Source organism: Sardina pilchardus, chromosome 7, assembly GCF_963854185.1.
Source record: "Sardina pilchardus chromosome 7, fSarPil1.1, whole genome shotgun sequence".
Lineage (NCBI taxonomy): Eukaryota > Metazoa > Chordata > Actinopteri > Clupeiformes > Clupeidae > Sardina > Sardina pilchardus.
Window position 1 is genome coordinate 20,752,292 of NC_085000.1, and position 26,221 is coordinate 20,778,512.

The 26,221-nt window shown below is 42.1% G+C and overlaps 3 protein-coding genes across 12 annotated transcripts in view; 1 reads left to right on the plus strand and 2 right to left on the minus strand.

Annotated features, from left to right (window-relative positions):
- Positions 1–6,571, minus strand: part of LOC134088302 (uncharacterized) — a 9,797-nt gene extending 3,226 nt beyond the window's left edge. For 7 of the 10 annotated variants that reach the window (XM_062542239.1, XM_062542237.1, XM_062542235.1 and 4 more), the window contains exons 1-9: positions 6,454–6,571; positions 5,402–5,458; positions 4,953–5,134; positions 3,671–3,767; positions 2,964–3,002; positions 2,651–2,832; positions 1,808–1,898; positions 1,520–1,558; positions 1,105–1,134 (exon numbers count right to left, since the gene is read on the minus strand). In XM_062542239.1, coding sequence (XP_062398223.1) covers positions 1,105–1,134; positions 1,520–1,558; positions 1,808–1,898; positions 2,651–2,832; positions 2,964–3,002; positions 3,671–3,767; positions 4,953–5,134; positions 5,402–5,449 — 708 coding nt within the window. In that variant the 5' untranslated portion in view covers positions 5,450–5,458; positions 6,454–6,571. Of the gene's footprint in view, positions 1–1,104; positions 1,135–1,519; positions 1,559–1,807; positions 1,899–2,650; positions 2,833–2,963; positions 3,003–3,670; positions 3,768–4,952; positions 5,135–5,401; positions 5,459–6,449 lie in introns of all 10 variants that reach the window. The other 3 variants (XM_062542238.1, XM_062542236.1, XM_062542232.1) reach the window with 2 other exon arrangements.
- A 2,251-nt stretch (positions 6,572–8,822) lies between these two features.
- On the minus strand, positions 8,823–12,538 carry igfbp6b (insulin-like growth factor binding protein 6b). The gene is made up of 4 exons (XM_062541192.1): positions 11,932–12,538; positions 11,051–11,085; positions 10,513–10,632; positions 8,823–10,128 (listed from the first exon to the last, which is right to left on the minus strand). Exons 1-4 carry the CDS (start codon positions 12,299–12,301, stop codon positions 10,015–10,017), a joined length of 639 nt encoding a protein of 212 aa, XP_062397176.1. The 5' UTR covers positions 12,302–12,538; the 3' UTR covers positions 8,823–10,014.
- Positions 12,539–15,211: 2,673 nt separating this feature from the next.
- spryd3 (SPRY domain containing 3) overlaps positions 15,212–26,221 on the plus strand; it is a 45,587-nt gene continuing 34,577 nt past the window's right edge. Inside the window, exons 1-3 of the mRNA XM_062541193.1 lie at positions 15,212–15,371; positions 16,266–16,402; positions 18,444–18,519. Of these exons, the coding sequence (XP_062397177.1) occupies positions 16,275–16,402; positions 18,444–18,519 (204 nt within the window). The 5' untranslated portion in view covers positions 15,212–15,371; positions 16,266–16,274. The remainder of the gene's footprint in view (positions 15,372–16,265; positions 16,403–18,443; positions 18,520–26,221) is intronic.

Here is a 26,221-nt window from a genome sequence, read left to right on the forward strand (position 1 = left end):
GAGAAGATCATGGAAAGTGCAAGTAGGGTGTGTTAGGTTGTGAGTGGTGTTAGGAGAGGAGGTACTCTCGGAAGAGCTGGGTCTTCAAAAGGTTTCAGAAGACAGTGAGGGTCGCCCCTGCTAGTTTGGATTGCTGTGAGCATGCCAGCTGCAGTCTAGGCGGTGCTCTTTGGAGGAGCGCAGCAGTCAGGTGGTAGCACATGTATCTACGAGAACGTGGGTGCGCGGAGATCGCTTTGTGCATTAATGATTTCAATTTGATGTGGGGGCTACAGCAGTCAGTGGAGCTTGATGAGTAGGGGAGTAAACGTGCCCTTTCGGGCAAGAGGACAGTTTGTCTTTCTCAGTGACCTTGCTCGATGAATAGGCAGGCACAGGTCGACTCACTTGTCTTTACCCTGGTAAGTCTTCACACAAGGTCGGCTGCACACCAGGGCTGACACTTCAGCAATAGCTTTACTGAAATTGTACCAACTCGGAAGCCCGTGATGCGGAAACTCCAGAAACACAGCAGCAAGATTTCACACATCTCAGAGTCAATTATGTGATAATGTGTGTGTATGTGACAGTTATATGCCATGCATAACATAACACATCCAAATGTAACCATTGTGTAGGACACTGAAGCTAGGGTCACACCTAAAGCTCAATTCTAAATTTTACTTAAATCTGATTTTTTTGTGGGTGTGGGTGTGGCTGTTCACATTGTTAAAGCGATAATACGCGGTTTCTGATGTAAGCTAAAATATTTTATAGTCACATACAGCAAATATTTCCTCACAATCTGCTAGCTGCCTGTTCCCTGAATATATTATAAAAAATGTGGTCTCAAAACGGCAACAAATGCAGCCTGGACTATAAAACTCCTATCCCTGTGTGGATTGGTGACAGTCTGATGAGCAGCATACACAAAGCATACTGTGACTGGTCACACAGTTTTCACAACATCAGATATGTGTTACATCAAGTGATTTGTCTCAGTAGTCTGACCCTAGCCAGTGAGAGAAAGTGACTGTGAGAGAGAAAGAAAGAGATGGAGGCAGCAGAAGAGAGGGAGAGAGAGAGAGAGAGAGAGAGAGAGAGAGAGAGAGAGACCTCTGTTACCTCTATTTTGTTGTGCTCTTCCAAGTCACACTGCAAGTGATATAGGAAATCATGTCATTCACAATCTATAACTATCTGGACAGGTACAAGGGATATAACATCAAGGAAATGCTACATTAAACTTTAAATTAAGGAAATGTTAAGTTTGGGACTATATACCATCAGTCTACTCAGGACGAATACAATTTTAAAATAAGTTGATCAGGGTTTCCCTAGGAATTCAAAGGACCTAGGTGCTATCAACTACATTCAGCTGGCCAGCTTAGCTTTCCATTTGATATCAAGCCACCTCTTGCTGCTTTTCATAGTTGAAATGCCTTAAAACATAATTTGGCTTCAGTGAATTTCCTTGGGGATAGTATTTTGGCAAAAGTTATATGTGGATGTTGTGTGTGTTTGTGGAGGGGGGGCTCACCTCTGTTTCTTCTGCACAAGTTTCTGAGTTAGCCTCCTCCTGTTTGGGGGGAAACATATTACAGTCTATTTCAACACTGATTCGGTAATGACACATGTTGCCTGGACTATAAACTGTAATGAATGATGATCGGATGAGGGTTGGGTTTGAATATCTATAGCTGACAAATCATTGGTTTGGGTGGGTAATCTCATATTAGCAGCGGGTTCAAATTACATTAGAGCAAATTCACTCTGTGAGTGTGTGTGTGTGTGTGTGTGTGTGTGTGTGTGTCCGTGGACGTTTCACCTCAAATTCTATAGGACAGGCATCTCTCAGGCGCATGAGAGGAGAGTCATTCTTCAGCTGCATACCCCAGTAGTGATACTCTGAGTTCCCCCTAAGTACGAACAAACAAACACACAAACACATTCACACATTCACACATTAACTCACAGCAGACAGTCTCCATCTCCTACTCCATCCTCTACTCTTGCAACTTTTGTATATGTAAATGAGTGCATGTGTGTGCATGTTTGTGCGCGTTTATGTGTGTGCATGTGAGTGCGTGTGTAGCTGATATGGTCATGAACAGAATTCCACGAAACTTGGGATGCAGTCAGAGGGTGTCCTCTGGATGATCCTACACTTCAAACTTTGTGCAGAAAGATACCGTTTACAACGCCTCGTTTTCGCTTTTTCATTTTCAACTAGATAAGGGATGGGTTGACATGGCCTCTTGAGACCAACATATGAAAGAGAAGGGAAGGGGGAAAAGACTAAGACTAAACCCATACGACTGCTTCACAGGCGCGGCGGTCATAATAATGCATTCTGCCATGCCCATGAGCCTGGTCCTTTGGCATTACAAAAAAACTCACCTTTTCAGAATTGCATACAATCTGTCATACTACATTCATTGATATTTTATGTTTTATGTTTTTTTCCCCTCTATAATTCTTTTATTTCTCAGAAACAGCTTGCAAGGTCTTTATGTCAGTGATCAGGGACATCTGAGTGTGTCAGAGTGTGTGTCTGTGTTTGTATATGTCTCTGTGTGTGTGTCCATGTTTGTGCCTGTCTCTGTGTGTGTGTGTGTGTGTGTGTGTGTGTGTCCGTGATTTTATGTGCATGTCCATGTCCGTGTGAGACCTTGTTCCGAGGCGACGGGTCATAATTCCAGGGAAGACGGAGCTGATGAGTTTGCCGAGGGTCGAAGAGGAGATTGGATCCAGGTTGCACTCATGGCAATGCCACAAGAGCTGGTCATAAACTGCACTGCGTGGCATACTCATCCCTGGAGACATCTCGTAGTTATCGTTCAGCCACTGCCTCTAACACACACACACACACAGCATAATCAGAGGGAAACACAGACAGAGAAAACAGTGAGTGAGTGAGTGAGTGAGTGAGTGAGTGCGAGAGTATTTTGAATGGTGTTAGAGGCATGTGTGCGATGTGTTACCCAGCCAGCATGGGTCTTCACCACGAGTTTTCCCTTCATCTGGAGCAGAGACAGGAGAAGAAGCTCAGTTAGTTTAGTATTTAGCTGAGTTGAAGCGCAGAGCTCCAAGGGCCGCATGGGTCTGGGGCTACATGCGTAGACTGAATGCGTCAGTGGTGTGACTAAGCTGTGTCCCATTTCAAAGACCCCTGCAAAGGTAGCTGACGCATACAGCCTTCAGGATCCAACTGATGAATCCTCAGCAACCCAACATGTCCAAAGTTTCATTGCACGCAGGTAACGCCTACGTGGTACATTCAATATCAAAATGTTTTGCACTGTTTTGCTATATTTTTGGATCAGTTGAAATGGTGTGCATAATTTGTTAAATTAACTGAAAATGTTAATTGTCAGTTGGGTGTATTGTGTCACAGATGTCATCTTATCAGCAATTACATGTATGGAATCTGCTGCATTAGAAGGCACATGTACACAATGGATCAAACCATCCAAAAGGAATTTGCAAATGCAAGATAAGAAAGAAACAAGTGTTTTGTAGGGAAACAACACATTCATAAAGTGAATCCTAAAATGTACATAATCTCTCAGAAAGGGAGAACAGGAAAGAAAAGCTACAGGATGCAGAGCGTGGAAAGAGAGAGCAGGAAGCAGGAATAGACAGCTGAAAAAGAGCAGAAAACATAGCAGGAAGCAGAAAAGAAAGCTACCTTCGTTTCAGCGGTGGAGTCTCCAGCATTCTGCTGCTGGTTCAGAGGGGATCTCCTCTTCAAATGTATCCCCCAGTAGTGATACTCTGAATTCCCCCTGTTACACAGACACACACACACACACACACACACACACACAGTTGCGAGATCTTGTGCCATCACGGTACTAGTAACATCATTAGATAAAGGCCGATCCAAAATGTATTTGCATTTTTGATCAAAGATAGTCTTTATTTTCAAGGGCTTTATAATTCATGATAGGAATGAAACATGTTGAGTTTTCATATTAGTCACATTTTGTTCCTAAAATAAGGCCTGTTTTACTTGAGGTTATATTCCTCATTCTGGAGGAAAATGTCACTCTAACAACGTCAGTAATGACCTCCTGGCTGCCCATTCTCCCTACTCATAGAGCACGTGCCTGCGCAAGAGTTTGTCATAGCTCTGACATCATTCCAAGGACTGTGCTCATTGGGGTGTGGCTACTAGGAATGACAGGGAGGGGCTGTGTGGGGTGAGTGTGAGGGGTGTGTGGGGTGAGGGAGAGGGGTGTGTGACCGCACACCCCAAGTTGCTGAAGAGCGCAGTTGTTAAAGGGATAGTTTGGGTTTTAAGACACAAAGTTATATGGGTTCCCTGTCAACAACGTTGTGCATCAGCAATGACTTACCCCCCGACAGCGTCCTGTGAGCCGAGATCCAGCCGGTTTTTGATGCTGAAGAAAGTAGTCCGGCAAGTTTCTGGGGTCACGAAAGTAAAGTGTTTTTCTTCTCAAAACCATACGTGTTCAAAAGAGTGATATATTTGCACCACAAAAACGTTGTCCAGGAAAAATTCAAACCTCGTTATCTTGGCACTATTTTTCTCGATTCCTATCACTGCGCGCTACTGACAGCTGGACAACGTTTTTGTGGTGCAAATATATCACTCTTTTGAACGCATATGGTTTTGAGAAGAAAAACACTTTACTTTCGTGACCCCAGAAACTTGCCGGACTACTTTCTTCAGCATCAAAAACGATCAAAAACCGGCTGGATCTCGGCTCACAGGACGCTGTCGGGGGGTAAGCCAGTGCTGATGCACAACGTTGCTGACAGGGAACCCATATAACTTCGTGTCTTAAACGCCGAACTATCCCTTTAAGATCACAGCTACTCGGTCTGGCCCCAAAAATGTTATTGGTCCACCAGTTATTTTCCTGGCTCCCAATTACTACTCTGCTATTGTGTGCCTGCATGTGTGTGTGCGTGTGTGTGTGTGCTTGCAGCGGGGCCATCCTGACCTGGGCCCCAGTCGTCTCATGCTGAGCTTCATGAAGATGGAGTGGACAACGATCCCCAGCAAGGCGCTGCTCATGGGCTTCTGCTTGTTGTCCCTGCAGTGCTGCACGTACTGCTCATACAGAACCCTGCGGGCCACACTTTGGCCCTCAGACGCCTCATAGTGCTCTATAAGCCACTGCCGCTGAATATGCAGGCACGCGTGCGCACACACACACACACACACACACACACACACACACACACACACACACAAGAAATGGGGCCATGATGGGAGGTTTATGATAAAAAAAAAAGGGAGAATGCAGGGCAGAATGTAAAGCAGAAGAAAGAAAGAAAGTTCTATCAAACGATTTTCCTCTTGCTATTGATTAACTGTTTATTCTGACATGTGTGTGTATGTATGTGTGTCTATACTTTACTGAATTTGTATAATCTTGCTGTGCCTTACCCCAAAAATGAAGTCCTCCTTCTTGTTGTGTACTGATTCACTTTTCATGTCTGAACCCTGGAGAGACAAACATGTTATAGCAGGGGAAAGGTTTCCCTGGAGGACTGGAGGAAAAGTGTTGAGGGGCCAAAATTGTTCAGGGTCCCCTTTATTATTAATATCTTATCAATGACATTGTATTGACTGATGCAATGCAAAGAACAAATTCACCCGATGTAATTTGTATGCCAATGTTACCTCCCATTTCATTTGCTGCCCGAAATAATTGCCAGAAGTGTGTTAGCAAGATGACAATTGTATATTCGTGACTCATTCAGATTGGAAATGATAGACATACTGTATGGTTCTGAGTAGTCTTCTGCAAACATGAGCCAGAGAGGGTTAAAGCGGGATCTTTGCATGATCTAACCACAGGATCTAACCAAAGACTCTAGAAATCGAAGATTATTGGTCCGAGCAATGCATTTTTCAGTAGAACCGCTTGTTTCTGCAAAGGTGTTTCCTCGTTCGTTACATCCGTTGCCTAGCAACTGTGGAAAATAGCTAACTCCTGGTTGAAACAGGAAGGATACTGTACGTTAGCCACCGCAACGAATAATCCTCAAAAGACTGAGTTCAACGTCCTGAAAATGAAACCAACTGCTGTTTTGCAAGGAAACAAATAATCCAGATGCGTTGTATTCGGCAACATTCGCTTGCTGAATCTAACGAACTCCCAAAATAAGCCAACGATGCTACGTTAAGTTAGCTAAATGTTGGCCGACTTGTGCAAAATACAAAGTACACAACGTAACGTAAGTCTCTTACATGTATGTCAAATGTGTTTAAAGACGTCTGGCATTATAACGCTGTCTATACGTTGTTGTTACATTGTTATTAATAACGTTAACGTTAAGTTGTTGGTAATTACTTTCACAACAAATTCTTGTGGTGCTGACTTCGTTGTGACTGAACAGAGAGAACAAAAAAACAAGTGAACAAAAAGACCGTGGCATGGTATGTTGGTAGACATTAATATGTAGTTGCAACTTTTCCATTTCTCACTTACTTACATTAATGATATCCTACACTCCCGCCCGGCAAATGGACTCGCTATGAGCACCGCTGCTACTGGGTTTTCTACGGAAAGACTACAGCTTCGCTTCGCCTCGTCTTCGTGGTGCAAGCTCGCGGAAAGAAAAAAAGGGAAAGTGAACACCTGCCCCGCCCCCTGGTGGTTTCAAACATTTTCCATAGACAGAGTTTTCAAATATAATATTATCAGCAAACCTATCGAACAAAACTATTTGTCAGAATATGAGTATGATCTAGTATTTGTGAAAAGTCATATTTTCAATGAAATGTCTCCTTTCGTTTCATTAAATGGACTGCAACTTGTCAGGTGACTTTACCAGAGACTTTCTGATGAGGAGAGGAGACAGCACTAAAAAAAAATCCTCCATAGAAATGCATGGGGTTAGTTTGTAACAGAAACATGGCAGTCGTAGTTCGTAAATATAGCAGTTTACTAGTGTCTACTAGGCCTACAACCTACCTTGTCTACTACCTCAAGGCTGTGTGCTCTCCCCACTGCTTTTCCTGCTTTACACAAATGGCTGTAGGAGTAATTATCCTTAGACATGTTTTACATTTTGCTGATGATACGGTCATAGTTAGCCTTTTAAACAATGATGACAATGGTCATGGCACTGTTGTGGATGATTTTATTGCATGGTGTAATGAGTTCTTGTAGCCATAAGACCAAAGATATGTTAATTGATTTCCGCAGGTGTCAGACATCTTTTATTTATAGGCCTACTGTGATTCAGAATGAGAATGTGGATGTGGTCACAGATTATAAATATTTGGGAACCATAATGGACAACAAATTGTCATTTGAGAGCAACACTGATGTCATGTGTAAAAAGGCATGAATGAGATTTCCTTGATGAAGTCAGACTTTTTCTGGGCCACGAGCAGGAGGATTATAGGCTGGGTGAACCCTGCCTGACCTGAATTTGGATTTCGCTCGGCAGCTCAGGCTGGAAACCTGCACATCTATCTCCCCTGTTTCCTGTCCATAACCTTTGGGTCCAATCACAAACTAGCTCATGCAAAAGACCCATCAAGATTGTTGGTCTGATTGGTTGAAGGACTATCCAAGCGTACAGAGTCATTTGAACTGGATCTAGGCCAGACTCTCTGATCTCCAGGATAACACAACCAATGTTTACTGACTGATTCTGGAGTTCGAAGCCTTCAAGATACACCGGTTCCAAGGACATGGGTAATGAGCATCAGTATGAGCATGATGTGACTCGCTGAGGAAATTCAAACATTTAACTTTGATGATTTTGAATGACTGTTGTTCATTTATTACTGGGGCTTAAGCCCAATAGCCATGATTATACCCCTTTAATATGCACTTATCAGTCAGAAATGCACAGGCGCAAGGCTTTACCACACCAACCTTGCTCTAGCGGGGAGATCACAACACATGGGGGTTCTTATCAAAACCCTATCTATCTGCATGTGAAATCATTCAAATCTTGATGACATCAAGGATGTCTCATTTATCGAATTGCAAAGAGAAGGAGGCAAGACCCAGGAAAGAGGATGGAGGAGGAAGGCCCGAAAGTTCAATCCCTTTTAACTCTACTGTACCTGCAATCTGTTGCAGTTCTGCTAGGGGCGATCATGAGCAAGTGCAAAAGAAATGGGGTCCTACATAGAGCTAGATGGCTAAATTTGTCTTTTCACCAGATTGTCGTAGTAGTCGATTGTCGATTTGATTGTAGCTTTTGCAAGTTCAACATGGATTAGTTTGGTACAGTAGGTAGGTATAGTTTCCCTGAGAGTGGAAGTTGTTACCCTTATTGGCCTCTTTTCAAACCTCTATTTGCATATGGCCTCTCTTGGTTCTTGGTCCTCCTCGTCTGGCTATCACCATACTAAGTCAGTCTTTTAAGATTGAACATTATTAGTCTGGGGAGGCTGCGCCTTGTTTCTACTGCCCAAGAGGCATGATCAAGGGGCATAGTTCAAATGACTCTGTACGCACTGATATTCCTTCAACCAATCAGACCAACAATCCGAGTGCATCTTTTGGATTTGTTAGTTTGTGATTGGACCCAAGCTGTGGACAGGAAGCAGGGGGAGATAGATGTGCAGGTTTCCAGCCTGAGCTGCCAGGTGAAATCCAAATTTGCCGGTAGGTCAGGCAGGGTTCACCCAGCCTAAGAGTGACTCGCTGTAAGGGAAATATGACAGTGACGTCAAGTCCAACTTTGCATTTTGCATTTAAGGTCAGAATTTCCGAATATATCCGATGTGGCACAAGACACTATATAAACATGTAAGTAACTTAACAAACAAACAGAAACAGACTGTGTGCACGCAGAACTGAAAAAACAAAACGGAGACAGGTTTTTTAGTTGTTAATTTATATATTTATTTTTCCCTTTTACTCTTGTCTTTAGCTAATTTTGGAAATTCCTGACAAGCCGTCTTGTCAACAAATACGGATACCACATTAATCAGTGTGAAAAATGTCTAATAACACTTTTTGCACTTGCATTTTTTTTTTTTACTTTATTTATTCGGGAATGATTGATAATAACATTAAAGAAACTTCATTAAAACAGTACTTTTCCAACGCAAACATTGTAATACATTCTGATATTATGGTCCACACATATTATATAACATTAAAATGAAATTTAAAACAAAAGAGAAAGAAACATGTACAGCAGTTGAATATCTGTGTATTGTGGTTGTAGTTCTGCTCCATGAGTGTGCCTTTGGGGCATAACACATTTCAGTAAAATGAAATAAAATAGCTTTTGTCATGTAAAGGAAATAAAACTGCTGACAATATAAAAATACATGGCACTGTATTTAAATAAAACAAAATTTTATATATATATATATATAAAATATTATATTGAAGTGTATAAAAATATGCTTAACATCTCAGAAAGGGTAACAGCCATTAGCAATCTTGTACTTGCCAGTTCAAATACACAGTCAACCACAAAACCATACTTATGTACAAACAATCCACTGTTAGCAGTCAGAATGCAACCCAAATAATGTGTACATATACGAGCATCTTTACATTTTGATTATACGGTAACATGAAGAAGTCAAATATATGCAAATCTGAATGGAAATGTCATTGTACTTCAGAATAAATTAAATGATGTTTGATCATTTTAAGTGTATATACTCTGATCAGTGTATCTCTTGGAAGTGGGAGAGAGGGTGGTGGGGAGACGGGTTTGTTTTTATTGTTGTATCAACTCCATTATCATCATTAATCATTATCAACTCTGCTTGCTTAACAGTATTTTAGTCTATGAGAAATGACCAAACACGAGGCAGTATTCTTTCCCAAGGAGAAAAAGGACCATCCACTTGTGATGGGCTGTGATCGGGGGGTTAACGAGTGGTCAAAGGGCTTTCTCCTCCTCAAGTGGATGGGTGTTTGGGTGAACCTTTTTCCATTTCAAGTGATTTCTCTCTAGTTTCTCCTAGCCAGGCAGTGTCTAGCAGAAGCAAAAGCCACCTCCTCTCCACAGTCTCCTCTCTGCCCCCCCTCTGTCTCTTCCTACGTATCCTCCGGCCTCTGAGGGTCACTCCCCATCGCAGGGCAAGGTGCCGTCCTCACTAGGGCGGACAGGGAGGGCAGTTCCCAGCTCGTCCACACACCAGCAGTGGCCACGCTGCATCCCCATAGAGGACCGACACTGGAGGCAAGACAGGTGAAGGAAAAGCCTGTAAGTATTCAGCTATTTTGACGTGCAGCAAACAAACACATCACACAGAACATTTTCATTTCATTTGCTTATGAGAAAGACCAAAATGAAAAGGGGTCTAAAATGAGAATGTTCTTGCTCTGTTTCTTTGTCTATTTGCATACAGTTTCACAGCCACAGTGTGTCCCTCTCATCCCCTCCCCCTCCTACCTACACACACACACACACACACACACACACACACACACACACACACACACACACACACACACACACACACACACACACACACACACACACACACACACACACACACACACACACACACAATACCATATATAAAAGACAGAATAGAGAATCTACAGTAGGAGTCACCTGTTTTTTTCTGTAGAAACCACGAGTATCACAGTTGGGGATGTAGATGTCACGGTCTGACTGGAAAATAGTCAGTTCAAGGCCCCGCAGCACAGAGTTAAGCAGCTTGCGACAGGGAGCCTTGGGAAAAACACAATAGTGAAGTGGAATGTTTAATTGGATAAAACAAATACTACACAAAGAGAGATGAGATACCCCTCCATGTGCATCCAAGCTCTTGACATCCAAATAGAGGCAATGGGTGCATCAATCTCAATATGTTTGGGTATTATCCAATATATGCTTTGCAATGAGGTCAGTGACGTAGCATTAGCCAGAGGGATACTATTAGATGTCACACACAACATCAAGTCATTATATAATGGCATTGTTATACAAGGCTCTCCTTTTCAGGTCAGCCATGTTGAATTTGACTTAACTCTATGAATTGCAATGCATATTAAGTCATGCATTTTGCACATAATCAATTTCTCATCTATGACATACATGACAAGGTGATCCCAAAGCATTGGACTGTTGATTTATCTTTGGTACTCACTTTGTCTGTCTCTCCACCATGTGAAGGATGGGGACCTGAAAAATAAAAAGACAATATTCTTATACATTGTACAGCTGTTTGTACCAGAGGTTCCATATTTCTGGTTCCAAGTCCATTTTGCCTGCAAGACATCTGCATCTTTTTCCTGCAGCAGAGCCTCAAATCTCAAATCACGTACGCAAACTCCAATGATAAGAACGCAATGGCGTTATTTGAACAGCAGATGGAGACCATTGCTATGCAAAGGAAGACATTCCGGACCATGGCGGCACAGACTCATATCCTCTCATGTGCATTTACACAGAGACACTGGCACATATACTCATTATCCCACCTTATTTCAACTCACTTATTTCTGCCCCCCCCCCCCCCCCCACACACACACACACAGACATGCACACACACACATAGTCAGTCAGACACACACACACACACACACATACCTTTGCCTACTACATTTGTATATAGTAATAGTTTAACACATGCACAGGCATGCACTCGCATATTCTGCACAGATAAACATGTCATGTAGTGCTCCATCATCCTTTCATCAATTAACCATTCATTTCCATTCCCCAGTTTACTACACTACTGATCACTGCCACAGACATGAAGTCCTGTAACACATCCTTGGACTATCCTCAGCAAAGCAGATTAGCTTTCACATGCTGTTGCTGCATACTTACTTATACAGCGTTACGGATGTGAGGCATTCATGTATCTCACAATGCATCTCTGAATAGTGAAAAAGGCTACATGTCAAAAAAGTCATCCTACCTCCAGCATACAGAAAAAAGAGGAAAGACATTGCCTTGAGAGGGGAAAGACACAGAGAGAGAAAGAGAGAGAGAGAGAGAAAGAGAGAGCTGCCGAGCTCTTACCTGTGGGGTGGGGCCTCTCAGTGGGACTGGGTCTGCTGTGCTTGACGCAGAAGCCCCTTCCCTGCAGTAAAGCCTGGAGGGGGCTGTGCTCACGCGGTGGGGGCACACAGCGTAGACCCTTGGCACAGCTCAAGGTGTACACACCGCACGGCTCCCCGAGGGCCAAGACAGATGTGCTGCTGGCTGTGCCAGCGTGGTCTCGAGAGGCCCGGCTGCCGGACGCCAGGGGATCCTTGCAGGAGAGACAGCCTTTGTGGGGGCCTAGGCGGCTGGCGAGAGTCCAGGATCCGCACTGGGCAATCAGCAGCAGGACGATGGCAGTCAGGTTCGAGAGCAGAGACATCTTGCGCCCCGGTCTTGGGTTTTCCATACTCTCCTCTCTGAAAGTCGAAAAATGTGAAGGCTGATGCTATTTCTGGTGTATTATGTTCCCTTCCCCTTATGTCTTCCTCGCTCTCTCCTTCCACTGCTTTCTTTCTCTTCCTTTTTATCTGTTTCCTTTCCCTCTCTTCAGCTTTTGCTTGGTGCTCAGCCTGTTTAGTTGCGAAGGCAGCTAGGAGTCCCCTGCGGTGCCAGAGGATACAAACAGAGAGCGAGAGAGACACAGCAAGCAGCAGCTTTTAAAGATCTGAAAGGCGGTGAAAGAGAGGGAGAGGGAGAGAGCACAGTTATGACACCTTCAGGGGCTGGGACTCAGAGAGAGAGAGAGAGATAGAGAGAGAGAGAGAGAGAGAGAGGGAGAGGGAGAGAGAGAGAGGGATATACACAGAGGAAGAGAGAGAGCAGAGGGGGAGATATTGAGACCGAACGGGAGAGAGAGATTATTTCAGAAATAACTAAGCTCTCTGCTATCTCCTCTTTTCTCATTAGAGCATCTGGAGAAAGATCTCTCATTTAAGTGCACTCTTGCTATGTTCAGCATCAGGAAATACTGCCAGTATACAGTTTCTTATGTCACCATGTATGAATGTACCACTGCATTCTCCTAACGTTTGCCATGGAAACAATGATTGAGGGTGAGTGATTCAAGTGCATTTATTATACATGAATTCAAGGGTCAGGTTGCTAACCTAAAAGTATAATAGCAAGTAACTGTAACCTTAGTAACGGAATTAAAGATTCATTCCTTTCAAAATAATGATTCAAGCTCAGAACAATGTCTATAAAACTTTATACATCACGACTCAGACAATGAGAAATGATACATTAAAACAGCATTTGCTGGCAGTCAATTGGTAAATTACATTTGTGCATATGCACATAATGGATGACATCAATAAAGACTCAAAACCGCATGGAACTTTCAGTGAACTTTCTCATTGGGTAGGGTAATTGTATCACACAGGTGAACATTTCCTTGTATAAAACAACATTTTGTCCAATTGTGTGGGACTCCACTGTTGGCCCATGGCCAGTTCCAGCAACTGACTTTATAAGCAGATATGCTTCATTATGTACAGTATCTAACACCATAAGAGGCTGTGAACTCCAGGTGGGGTGGAAAGAGAACAGCCAGTCCGTTCTTATTTCTTCAATTGTTTATATTGGAATCCAAATGAACTGGATAATTAAGAACTCCCATTTTTTTCCCCCTGGAATGTACATGAGAGGGTCCATGCCAGCAGTTAATAATGCAATCCATCTATCCACTCAACCATTGAAAACTTTCCTCAGGGGTGACTTCCTTGAGTTTATGCCAGTGCTTGAACTCCGAACACAAGACGACATAAGAAACACTCACACAGTTCTATTAAAAACTGTTTCAACATGTTGGGATATAAGAGATTACGGAGGCACAACATAGAAAGTAGAATGTAAGCTGTCTGTCTGCTATGGGGATTTGGGGTATTTCAGGTGAAACAACTCAATAAGGGTTTCTTGAGGATAAAAACATGTTTGTTATCTGTTGTAATGAGGCAGCATGAACAATATGACATCAGAGATGGGGGTTGCTGGGAGTAAACAGGATTTAGATGTTTATCTAATCGTATTGACATGTATGGTCACATTCATTCTCAGTATGTGAGAATGGAGACATGGAGAGTAACATAGTGGTTGGTTCAAAGCCAGTACAGCATAAAAACGGAAAAGATTTGAAGGACCCTTGCACTTCCTAAATCTCTGGATATCACACCAGGCACAGGTCCACCATGCTTGGCCCAGATGTCAGCTGGCTGGTGATCTTATTAGAGGTGATTAGGAATGAGAGCAAAAATCACCTGCCGCCTTGTGTTCCCATCAATGCCACAACCCCATTCTGTTTCCACATGTTCTGTTGGGAAAATGTTCCATGCGGCACGCCAGGCCAATGGGGGCTCCCTTTTTCCACACTTGCTGGATTACTCATTTTCCCTACCTCTCATCACCTCCCCCATTCTACTCCTACTACAATTCTTTGTGTCTGTGGCTTCTGCATCTCTCTTTAAGGTTCCTCCTGTTCTTTGTAGTGTTCATTTCACTTAGGCCTACAAGTGCATGAGGTGACAGAATGCAACATACATAGTTATCGTAGCTTACCTTTCATGGTGACACAGGAGGACAAAACTTTCACACCCACTGGTGGTCTGTGAAGCCACTACAAGTATCTGACTGCATTCAGTAGTCTCACTGTTGGAATCACATTTGGTTTTACATCTCACAGTTGACCTGAGGTTACATCTTAGTCAGAACGGTAGTTTAACCCCTGTTTTAGGAAGGGTAGGCCGCGTATAAAGTAGGCTATAACAAACTGTTCACTCAAGAGCAGTTTGGGCACAAATTTACAACTCAAAGCCTTGACTATTTGATCATGCACAAATATGATGGTTTATGCCTTAAGACTTAATTCTTGATAGGCCTTTGTCCAGTTCAAGTTCAAGTTCAAGCAAATTCTGCTGGACTTAGAAAGCCTTGGGCCTGGGCGCACGACACAGGCCTAATGAGCTGTTAATGATTATTTGGGAAGCATAGGCTAACCCTGCACTATTTTCATTAATATCAGGCTACCATAGTGCGTGCCTTTTGCACTTCTGTTGCATGTGGTTTTCTTACTTAAGACCTAGTTGTAGAACGTGATGTGATGTATGCCTGTAAAGACTTTCCATCGTTTCCCATCCCAACTGTAGGCTAGGCTATGTAAATATTGAACGACATCAAGTAGCCAAACATTAGCAATAGCACTGTCATGTCACAGATGATATTCTGACCAACAATATTAGGCTATGCGAAGACGAGGACTGGTACAGCATCACTCTTGGGTTCCCCGCAACCTGGGGGCGTTAAGAGACCCCTTCCACTTTTTTTTATTCTCGTGCAGCTTCAAGCTGATGATTTCCGTACGTCACCAGGAAGCGCCGTCCATACTTTATTGAAGTTTTCTCGCACATACAACCGACAGTTAGAAATGAATTCAAGTGCCTCCAATAGCTACATTTTTAAGATGTTTTGATACATAAAATAAGGTAAGCACATGTCAAATATTCCGTATACAGCCTACATTCGTTTACATTTGAACATACCAGCGTCTGTTTTTCAAACAAGCTGTTTTGGTGGCTTGTAGATGCCTGCTATTTGACGTTAACGTTAGCTGTTCAGTTTGTTTGCTAGTAAGTCGTAAGGAGCCATACAAGTAACGTTAGCATTTGCCATTCAAGTCGCATGCGGTTTAGCTGTCGCAAGATAAATGGACCTCAGATGTCAGCCACCATATCATGTCGTTAATTAGGCTTATGATACGAGAGGTTAAATGAAAAGTTAAACACAAACCCGGGCCTATTTCAGGTAGTTCGCTAGGCAAAGTTAGCTTAGCTAAGTTAGCCAGCTAGGTAGTCAGTAAGTGACATGTTCACTGATACAAGTCAAGAGTTTTAAGAAAACAGTGCTCGTTTCAGTATCTCGCCAACACATGTAAAGTAAGATAATAGTTGGATTTCTTATGTGTTTACTAGTAGATCAAGGCTAGAGGGAGCTACATTTTTTCAGTCAAAGAATATGTTAAGGATTTAGTTGGATTATGAAACGTCTTTTAGTGTAGTTCAGGCACCAGGGGTGATGGAGGTTTACAATGGGCTGTACAAGCTTCTTTATATAGGCACTTTGTCTCTGTGGATTTTTTGGAAGGATGGAACTACTCGTGTTGAGTGAGAGATTATTAAAACTTTAATTGATAAAAGAAGTTGTCTGATCTCACATAAAGTATACACTCTTTGCAATGTATTAAAATCAGTTATTTTAAAAATATATTTATACATGTTGATGTCAAGCTTATAATAATGGTAATTGTCTGATTATGTTGTTGACATTGTGCTGCAAGGATCATATCAGTGTAACTGACCATGGCCCTCTCTCGATAACAGCCATTTGAGATGGATGACATCCACCTACACTACAGGTTCTTGAACTGGAGACGGAGAATCAGAGAGATTCGCGAAGTTCGAGCTGTACGCTTCCAGGAGCGATACAAACGTATGCTTAAAGATGGAGACACACTCAGGTGAGGATGGGCTTTATAAGGTATAGTCATCTGATGTGAGTAATAGTGATGTGAATGACAACAGAAGCGCTCTAAATTCTAACCTATTAAGGTGGACCACCAAAAGGTTGCTGATATTTCTCATTCTCCCACAGCCTCTGAAACAAGTTAAATTGTAATAGTGTTTAGGTTGTCTACAAAGCCAAGTCTCTCTTGGTGATACAGAAATGGAAATAGAGCATTGTCTTCCATGCCTTTCTGAGGGTACTGTAACATATAGATGGTTTGTCCTTCGCCTAGTTCCAGAGTCTCATACCCTCACCTGAGTTTTCTCAGTGCCTCACTTCCCTTGCACTCAAATTGCATTCCTTTGAAAGCCCCTCAGATTAGTCTCGTGGTTGGTTATTGACTTGCCTGCAAAGGCCACAGCGTGTGCGTGCAGTTGAAACATCAGCTTCCACCAAAACCCTCAAACAATGCTGAGTCTCTCAACCCCACTGATTGAAACAATTATAATCAGAGACAGTCAGTGGCTACACACTTTTTTTGGTCAGCTAAAGATGAAAGGCATGCCTTGCACAGCACAAAAGCTGTATTGGAAAAAGGAAAATGCTGATGTAAGATGCTCCAATGTGTGCAGGGGGTTGGGGGAGAGGTTGCAACTAGTGCTATTCAGACTTACAGTATAAATCATATGTTGAAGCCAAACATACAACACTGAGAGCATTTGCTTGGCATGACATAATTGTGATCCTTCAGAATCTCAGCCCAAGTTTAACATCAGTGTCCAATTTGAACTCGCATCACTCACATTTGCATCAATCCAAATAATTCTGTAAAATATACTATATTGCCAAAAGTATTGGGGCACTTGCCTTGACTCACTGAAGTGACATCTCATTCTTAATCCATAGAGTTTAATTATGACGTTGGTCCACTCTTTGCAACTATAACAGCTTCAACTCTTGTAAGACTAGTAATGGACCTTGCTTTGTGCAATGGTGCACACACAGTCCTGTTGGAACAGGAAGTGGCCATCCCCAAACTGTTAAAAGTAGAAAATCCACGCACATCCTATTCAGCCTGGGTGCCGGAACTTCAAAAAAGGCCATACAAAAAAGGATAAAAAGTCCGCACACCAGTATAGCTCCCAGTGATAATTTATTGAAGCAACGTTTCGAGCAATATGCTCTTCCTCAGGCTTCAAGCCTGAGGAAGAGCGTATTGCTCGAAACGTTGCTTCAATAAATTACGTTTCGAGCAATACGTTGCTTCAATAAATTACGTTTCGAGCAATACGTTGCTTCAATAAATTACGTTTCGAGCAATACGCGAGCGTATTGCTCGAAACGTTGCTTCAATAAATTATCACTGGGAGCTATACTGGTGTGCGGACTTTTTATCCTTTTTTGCATCCCCAAACTGTTCCCACAAAGTTGGGAGCATGGAATTGTCCAAAATCTCTTGGTATGGTTAATGCTGAAGCATTCAGAGTTCCTTTCACTGGAACTAAGGGGCCAAGCCCAGTTTGGGGATGGCCCCTTCCTGTTCCAACATGACTGCACCAGTGCACAAAGCAAGGTCCACAAAGACATGGATGACAGTTTGGTGTGGATGAACTTGACTGGCCTGTTCAGAGTCCTGACCTCAACCCAACAGAACACCTTTGGGATGAATTACAGTGGAAACTGAGAGCTGGTCTCCTCGTCCAACATCGGTGTGTGACCTCACAAGTGTACTTCTGAAAGAATGGTCGAAACATTCCCATGAACACATTGCTAAACCTTGTGGAAAGCCTTCCCAGAAGAGTTGAAGCTGTAATAGCTTCAAAGAGTGGACTGACGTCATATTAAACCCTATGGATTAAGAATGGGATGTCACTTGAGAGTTCATATGCGATTCAAGGCAGATGACCCAATACTTTTGGCAAAATAGTGTATTTGACTGCATACTGAAGTGATGTGTAAGAAAATGCTTAAGTGGTCATTATCTCTTTTTGTAAACTGTGATGTACTTCTGCACTGGACACAAAACAAGGGAATTGTTGTATTCTCTCCTGTAGTTATCATGGGAACTCGGATGAAGTTGGCTGCTATATGGCTCCTAGACCACTATCAAAAGGAAACTGTTACTTTGAGGTAAGCTTATGAGTATATTTCACTACTCATGTTTATATATGAACACTGCTGTACTCAGTTAGGTGGTCTTAATGTCTATTTTTTTTTTACATTTTTGGTCAATGATCTGAAATACCTCAGCAATCCACTTGAAATGTGGTATGATTGTAGTCCTATGAATCTGTGTCCCTATGTGTTCTGAATGTTAGCTAACAACAATGACTTGTTTGTTGTTTGTAAACGATAGATATGTTGTGAATCATTGTTCTGTTTCGCAAACATATTGTAGGCAAATCATGGATATATGGGGCATGGGGGGCAGATTCTCCCCTTCGTGTGTAAATGTGTTACGCGTATTCTCCCGTTCCAGCTTCTGTCACACCCACAGCGAGCGAGTTTGACTGATCTGATCCATCACCTCTGTAATTTAGTTAATTTAACTATGTGTAACGTGGACTTTCTCATTGACCTGTAGCTATTTAAATCCAGAAAGAATTTTGATTTTGAAAACATAACGTAACTGAATAAAAATGGCCCACAGTAAATGGTGTCATCACATAGCCTAACAAAGAAATTACTTCACGAAATTTCACTTTTGCCTTGAAGTTTGTTTATAATGAGTCAAGATCTGCTTGAGGTGTGTAGATTCATAATTCAAAACTCACTGTTGACAAAGAAAGTTTCAATGGCAGCTGCTTCTGATAATATCAATTTATCTGTGCTAACGATTCTGTAGACTGACACCTGCAGCTTCAAATGCAGTAGAGAGACTGGCATAACAATGGCAATCACCATTACAAACGAATCAAGAGACATGAGAATGTAAACTATGCTGATCGACAATAGTGCAGGCGTCTGTCCAAATGTACCGATGACTTCGGTGAAGTTGGAAAGAAACGGACAGATTCGAGCAAAGTAGGCTATAGGATTATAACTCCACATCAAGTTAAAACTGAAGATGCACAATCTGTAAGATCTAATATCCAAAGTGAGTGATTATAACAGGGTTTTCACTATTTAACAATGTAGACTCACGGATAAGGTACAGTAATGTCGGGAAATATGTCACCCGGTGACACTGTCATGGTGAAAACATATCAGCTTATTTAGCATCAAATTTTATACTGTAATGTTAATATGTGTAACCTACATGTATTTAGAACTAGGCCTACTGCCGACATCGAACAATTATGCTGCTTCATCTTGTAGAGGTGGAATAAAATGCTCACTGCTGGTACCCAATATGCAATGTGGTGTTCATTAGTGTGCAAGGTGGGTGCTCTTTCGTTTTTGAGAAGCAGTCTAAATGAACCTATGAGTCTTTGGCATTTTGAACAGGCTCACTCATTGAGAAAGCCTGTTATTGCCGTTTCCACCTCTCCAATGTCTGGAGTTTGTGCAATAATTGTTTCTATAGAAGTTTTTATTTATTTTAGGTGTAGGCTTAGCACAATAAGAACAGTAAAGGCTACCAATTTTGCAATTAGGCTGTAATGGAAATTTCCATGTTTGATCTAAACATTTTGATGGTGAGAAATGAATGTGATTTGACGTAGCATATTAAATTATTGATTGTCATGATTCAAAATCTTCTCGAAACTGTGTTCTAATCGTGGCTAATCTTTTGCTTAAAGACAACGCAGAGTATTTTCATTGCATGTTTTGTTGGTAGCTTGTTTTTGTAGCAAGATTATTCCGAGGGGCTTCAGTGGGTAAAAAGACAGATATCAACTGTTTTTGTTGACGAAACTAAAGCTAACAAAGAGAAGCTACAGATGGTACTAACCTGCCAACTTTTAGTCAAAGAAAACTTGACTTAACAGGACAATGTTGACTAAATCTTATTCCATCTTTAATCCAAAGCATAATTCTGCATGTGTATCTGTCTGTGTGGGTGGTCTTCGCATTTCCTGAACCATTCAGGTAACCAGCAGCACACTTGGCTGGGTGAATTGTTGAGGACAAAAGTGAATCAATTCAATGTCATGTTGTCAGTTGTTGGGCGTCGCATAAGATTTTGTTTGAAATCAACACTGTCCATTTAGTCAAGCTGGAATATGCCATCAATGTAGATTTTATGCTATGGACACTGTTGCCAGGACAACTACTGAGTAATAATCGATGCCAGCCTCTTGAAACCTATCTTCTCAAGCATAAGATTGGTTTTCACTCACTATACCCAGGTTAGAATGTTCCTAATTAAGATCACACCATGGATTCACATTCATATTTGCTCCCACATCTATCTGCGAGAAATTTAAATAGTTTGATCCAATTTATTTTAATTGAGTCTCATCAGTTTTAGAAGGCAAGATCAGTGCCGTAGCTGATGCATTCAGGTATTTTGTCCATCGTCTGCTAGCGATTGTAGCAGCAGAGTGAAAGGGGAGGGGGGATTGTCCCAGTGAGGTGATTTAATACAGGAAAGCCTGCTTGGACCGGCTCATAAATTAGGGTTTGGTAGAGGGCATGTGGCTCTTAATTTATGTAGCTACAGTGGAGGAGGCTGAATGTGTGGAGCGAGGCTGAGGTAGGCCTACTGGCATGTGTGCACTGCTGGCAGGTTGTGGAGGTTTGATGAACTTCCTCTCCAGGGGCTGTGGGGCTGGAAACTCACACCCTGTACATTATCCTGATGGGCTCTGCACACACCACTACACACCGAATCCACCTTTGCTCAGCATTCTGGGTATTCTCATTCAAAGAACCGAGAAGCATGTTTTCCCAGCAGATACTTGCCCTTTAAAAGACTCACATGAGATTGAATCTGTGACCCAATTATCAGTTCCTGCTGCTCTGGATTGCCCAAAGCATATGTTATGTATGACATTGGCTAATGCAGATCCTATTGCTTCCTTGTACGTTTCAGGTTCTTGTTCTCTTGCCACTATTGTGACTATACTCGGCCATCATCTTAGTAACAACATAGTGTTAAGATGCGGAAAGACCTGCTCTTGTTTGTCTACGGTATTATGCTAAACTACCGTAATCATGTGTGTGTGTGTCAGCTTGGTAGGAGCCTTAGAGATTGGTAAACATACCTACGGCGTACTTGTACTCACTGGCCAGTACTCTCTTGACTGACTAGTCATATGGCCAGCACAAGTGTTGCTTTCAGGCTTTTCAGACAGAACTACAGCACTAATCCAAAATGCTACCATTTCCCAAGCTCATGAGTAGCATAAGACAACAGAGGGAACCAGGTCTCAGGTTTGCCTGGAAAGGTGCACTCTTTACCAATTAGCCACTATGGATGTTCCTATACATTGCTATTGGTCAACTGTATCAGCATGGAGTGCAACCGGAACGTTTTCAGACCCTTTCATGTTTTCCATAATGTTATGTTTCAGACTCCTCCTAAAAGGGATTACATTTTTTTTCTCATCTTTCAAGTTTTCCACATGTTATGTTTCAGACTCCTCCTAAAAGGGATTACATTTTTTTTATTTCTCATCTTCTCAATCTCCATACAATTATTGGTGGAGTGCTGCACTTCTCTTATCTTCTCAAATGAACTCTGCATCTCATTCATTTTTTTTCTCATTCATTGGGTCCTTGGTTACCTGTCTGACCATGGCTTTTTGTCCTGGATTACTCAGTTTGGCTGAGTGGACAGATCGAGGAAGGCTGTTGGTTGTTCCAAAACCTTTCAATTACCTCATGGGCACTTTCAATGCTGCAGAAATGTTCTAGTATCCTTCCCTAGATCTGTCTTCACACAACCCTGTCTCCCAGGTCTATGGACAATTCTCTCATCCTCGTGGCTTGGTCATCAATTGTGAGACCTTATATAGACAGATGAGTGCCTCTCCTAATAATGTCCAGTGAATTCATTTAGACACAGGTGGACTCTAATTAAGTTGTAAAAAAAAACCTCAAAGACCAGAAGTAGGATGGGCCAGAGCTCAAATGCAAGAGTCAAAACAAAGGGTCTGAATACTTATGTAAGTAGAATATTTCTGGCTTTTTTTACTTGAATCCATTTCAAGAAGAGTCTGAAGCACAACACAATGTGGAAAACTTGAAAGTGTCTGAACTTTCCGGTTGCACTGTATATCAGACTTATTGACTGATTGAATATCGGCAAATGTATGACATTTACCGCTGGCAGTGGCTGGTGTTTATCTGTTACATTGCACTGGGAAGATATGCTATGAAGGCCTAAAATACTTGGTTCAGTTCAGTTTTTATGCATATTTTTGTTTCCACTCTACTAAAGGGTATAATTTGCAACAAAAACTAAGTACACAATACTGTGAATTTGGTATGTTGTTACAGCCCTACACAACAGGTAAATCCACAGAGGTTCTCTATGAAAACGGTACAACAAATCTTTGTCTTTCTGAAGTTTATTTTTGCATTCCAGGGGTACAGTAGCCTAATTGTCTATGATCTCGACAATAGTTTTTCCAACCAGTTGGCTGTTTAAACTCTGTTGATAGACTGGCGCCACTTTCCTGCCAGTACTGGTTTATGACGTCAACTGCTGCTACATCTCTACACTCAACAGCGAGCTAAGCCAGAGGACATAATGCTAACTGCTTAACATGGCTATGTGCTGATGAGACAAAATTCACATAAGGCTAGGCTTTTCTAATCACAGAAATAAACAGGTAGGCTTGTCGGAAAACTGTTGGAAAAAGTATTGTTCAATCCTTCCTTTGCAATGGGATGTGATTAGGGGTGGCACGGTTCACAAAATCCACGGTTCGGTTCGTATCACGGTTAAGGGTCACGGTTTTCGGTTCGGTACGGTTCTTGTTGTTATTTTTTCTTTTACTCTTTAACACTCCAGAATCATATTTCAGCATATAGCTTAATCATCCACAATTAGGCTAGAGTATTTAGAGAATAGTTATCATGTAATAATGCACAAACTGAATTTGACTTCACATAAAGCACATTATTGTCTGAGGAAACTTTAAGCTTCAGTTGAGATTTTGGTAAAGCAAGAAGGAAGACATTGATGATTTCAACAATCTTTTAATTTATTTGGCAGGGATGGTGCACCAGCACAAAATGTAGGTCGTCCACCCATATTTTTCATTGCATCGCCTTTTCATCGCTTTCCTTTCATATAGTGTGAATGATTTTTTAGAATGAAGCTTGTCTTTATTTGAAACACACACACATTATGTAATTATTTATACATTCTATATACTGACATGTCTGATATTCATAACAGCAAACTTTATGCAGATTATATAGCCTACTATTCATTATAACTCCACCTCTTAAATTCAGCTGTCTGGCTGAAGCCTCACAATATTGTAAACAAAGTAGCAGGCTAAGCTCATCATACTCTACTGGTTGGACTGTTCAGTTTCCCCACATGTGTTTTAGTTTCAAGGTAAGCTAATACTTTTTCTCCTTGAGACAGGCCCTTTTAAGCCTTGGAGTTGAAAACATTGGTATTGAGATGGTCAGTCAACTTGAATGCAATAGCCTTCTAATGATGCTAGCCGTTTTTAACAGTAATTTAGCTAATCGTCTTCTGTGCGTCATTGCGTGTTGTGTTCATGTAATACATACATACTTTTACAGTTTTAATTCTATTACTTAGGATGCCTGTTTTACGTTGCACTTTTGACACTGTAAGGCCACCGTAGGTGCGCGCTAATTGTGTGAGGTTTTGGAGAAAATAAACAAGTGCGTTGCTGCATCCATGAATGTCGAGGGCGGGTGTCCATTGAACGCGCACGAGAGCGGGCCAAGGAGAATGAGTTTACTTCTACTGTTTGGTAAAGTTGCACGCATAGTCTACAGTTGCGGAAGAACATGCTTCCACCCGAGCAGGGTCAGGTCAATATCGATGGCTTTGGGTCAGGTGCATCAGTTTGACCACGCTAGGGATGATCTCTTGCACTTGCCATTTCTAAAACCTTGCGCACAGCACTCAAAACGCCATACTCCTACTCTCGCACGTAAGGGAAACAAGTCGTCACATATGGGAATCAATTGCGCATGCCATAACTAGCCTGAACCGTAGGACCGTACGACGAACACACACTCCGAACCGTGACATGCGAACCGCACGGTTCGGAGCATTTTTCAAAAACCGTGCCACCTTTAGATGTGATTACCTGGCTTGTTGATTGTCAATGGCCTATTGTGCCATTTATGCCATGACATATCATACTGAAACTATGGCACCAGTTGACCATATTGAGTTAACCAATGCACTCCCATTCTCTTGCATAGAGGCAACATTACCTTTGTCCCAAGTTGGTAAAGCCCAGTGGGACAACTTGGTTTTCGAAATTAATGTAGATGCAGAGCATCACAGGCAATGCTGGTTCTGGTATTTTGGGTGTATACCAATACAGCATCAATGGTTATGGTGCAATGGTATTCATATATTGCCACCATGTGCTCACGTGGAGCTCACATCATATTGTTTTAAATTAAAGTTCAACAGAAGTTTCAGACTTTCAGACCTGAAGCCACTTGGCATTTTGCAGAATTCCTAAGAGCTTGATGAATATCTCAGGTCTCAAGCAAATGCGTTTGACATTTGCAGCCAAGGGATTTCGCATGATCAATAAAGAGCTGCTGCTTATTTTATGTGAGGTGGCGCTCACGATAATGACGCACGTCCAGAGAGACTGAGAGACTCCTTCGTTTCGCCAAAGTAAGGGGGCTTTTTTTTTTGTTTTTTGCTCCCCTCCAATAAAGGTCATGTGCCTGTCGGAATATGCGTCAGTGGCGTCCTCATGTTTCCTCATTATGCGCTTGCTGGGCTAGCATTTCACCTCCTCCGGAGCTCATGCGCTAGGCACTGTCTAATCCATCTCATTCCGAGCCCACTCTGGCACCTCTCGTCATTTATCTTCTGTTGACATCTTTATTTCTGAAAGCTTTTTAATTGCTAACATATTCCACAGTGCTGCGTTTTTTCCCCCGCCTCTTATTTAGTCAAATAAAATAAATCATGTAAGTGGCTTGTGTTCCTATTTGTGAGAATGTTGCCAGCAGAATGGGGCTCTTTCAAGCTGGATGCTGTGCAGAGAGGATTCCGGAATGTACTGTACAGTACATCTGAAGAGATATCAACTAGAACTGTGGAGATCCTCGAAAAGCGGGCATGGCAGAAGCATGTGCTTGTGCGTAGGGAACTTTAAACGGGTTCTTTCTAGAGTTGATATCTTTGGCTTCTGGCTACTATTTGGGTTTTAAAAGCTTGGGTAATGATTTGGTTTTAAAAGCTTGGGAAACCCACCTTTAAGGATAGGTCAACACAGTAGTCCTGTTTATGAACTGGGCCAGCTCACTTCTGCCAACGTAGGGTCTCATTTCACCATAACGGTTCTCCCCCCGGTTCTCTTCAGAGCTGGCCATGCAGGGTGGTCCCTTAAGGGATACACCGCAACGAAAGGACTGGGAAGGCAGCATGTGAAATGTGAAACGTTTCTCGAAAGACAAACCCCCTAATAACAGGCTCTCTGAAGATGGTTCTCTGTTGAAAGTATGAGTCAGGGAAGTTTTCTCTCTGCTTGCTTGTTGATTCCTCTGCTCTCCATTAACCTCAACCCGCCTGTATTTTAATTGTGACTCACATGACCCTGGGCACCTGCAGTGCCTTTTATCATAGAAAGACATCCTATTACTGTTGTTGTCTTTCTTTGATGTGTACAGCTCTCTGAGAATACAATGTTTCCTGGTCTTATAAAATTGTGTCAGTCTGTCGTTATACAGCATTTGTTCGGCTATTTTGTTTTTAACA

Bases quoted from the DNA above. Each gene is read 5' to 3' on its own strand.
- igfbp6b (XM_062541192.1), bottom strand. From the start codon at position 12,301: ATGGAAAACCCAAGACCGGGGCGCAAGATGTCTCTGCTCTCGAACCTG. The intron at 10,633-11,050 runs GTGAGTACCAAA...GTTTTTCCCAAG, and splicing joins ATGGTGGAGAGACAGACAAA to GCTCCCTGTCGCAAGCTGCT. The intron at 10,129-10,512 runs GTGACTCCTACT...TCTTGCCTCCAG, and splicing joins GTTTCTACAGAAAAAAACAG to TGTCGGTCCTCTATGGGGAT.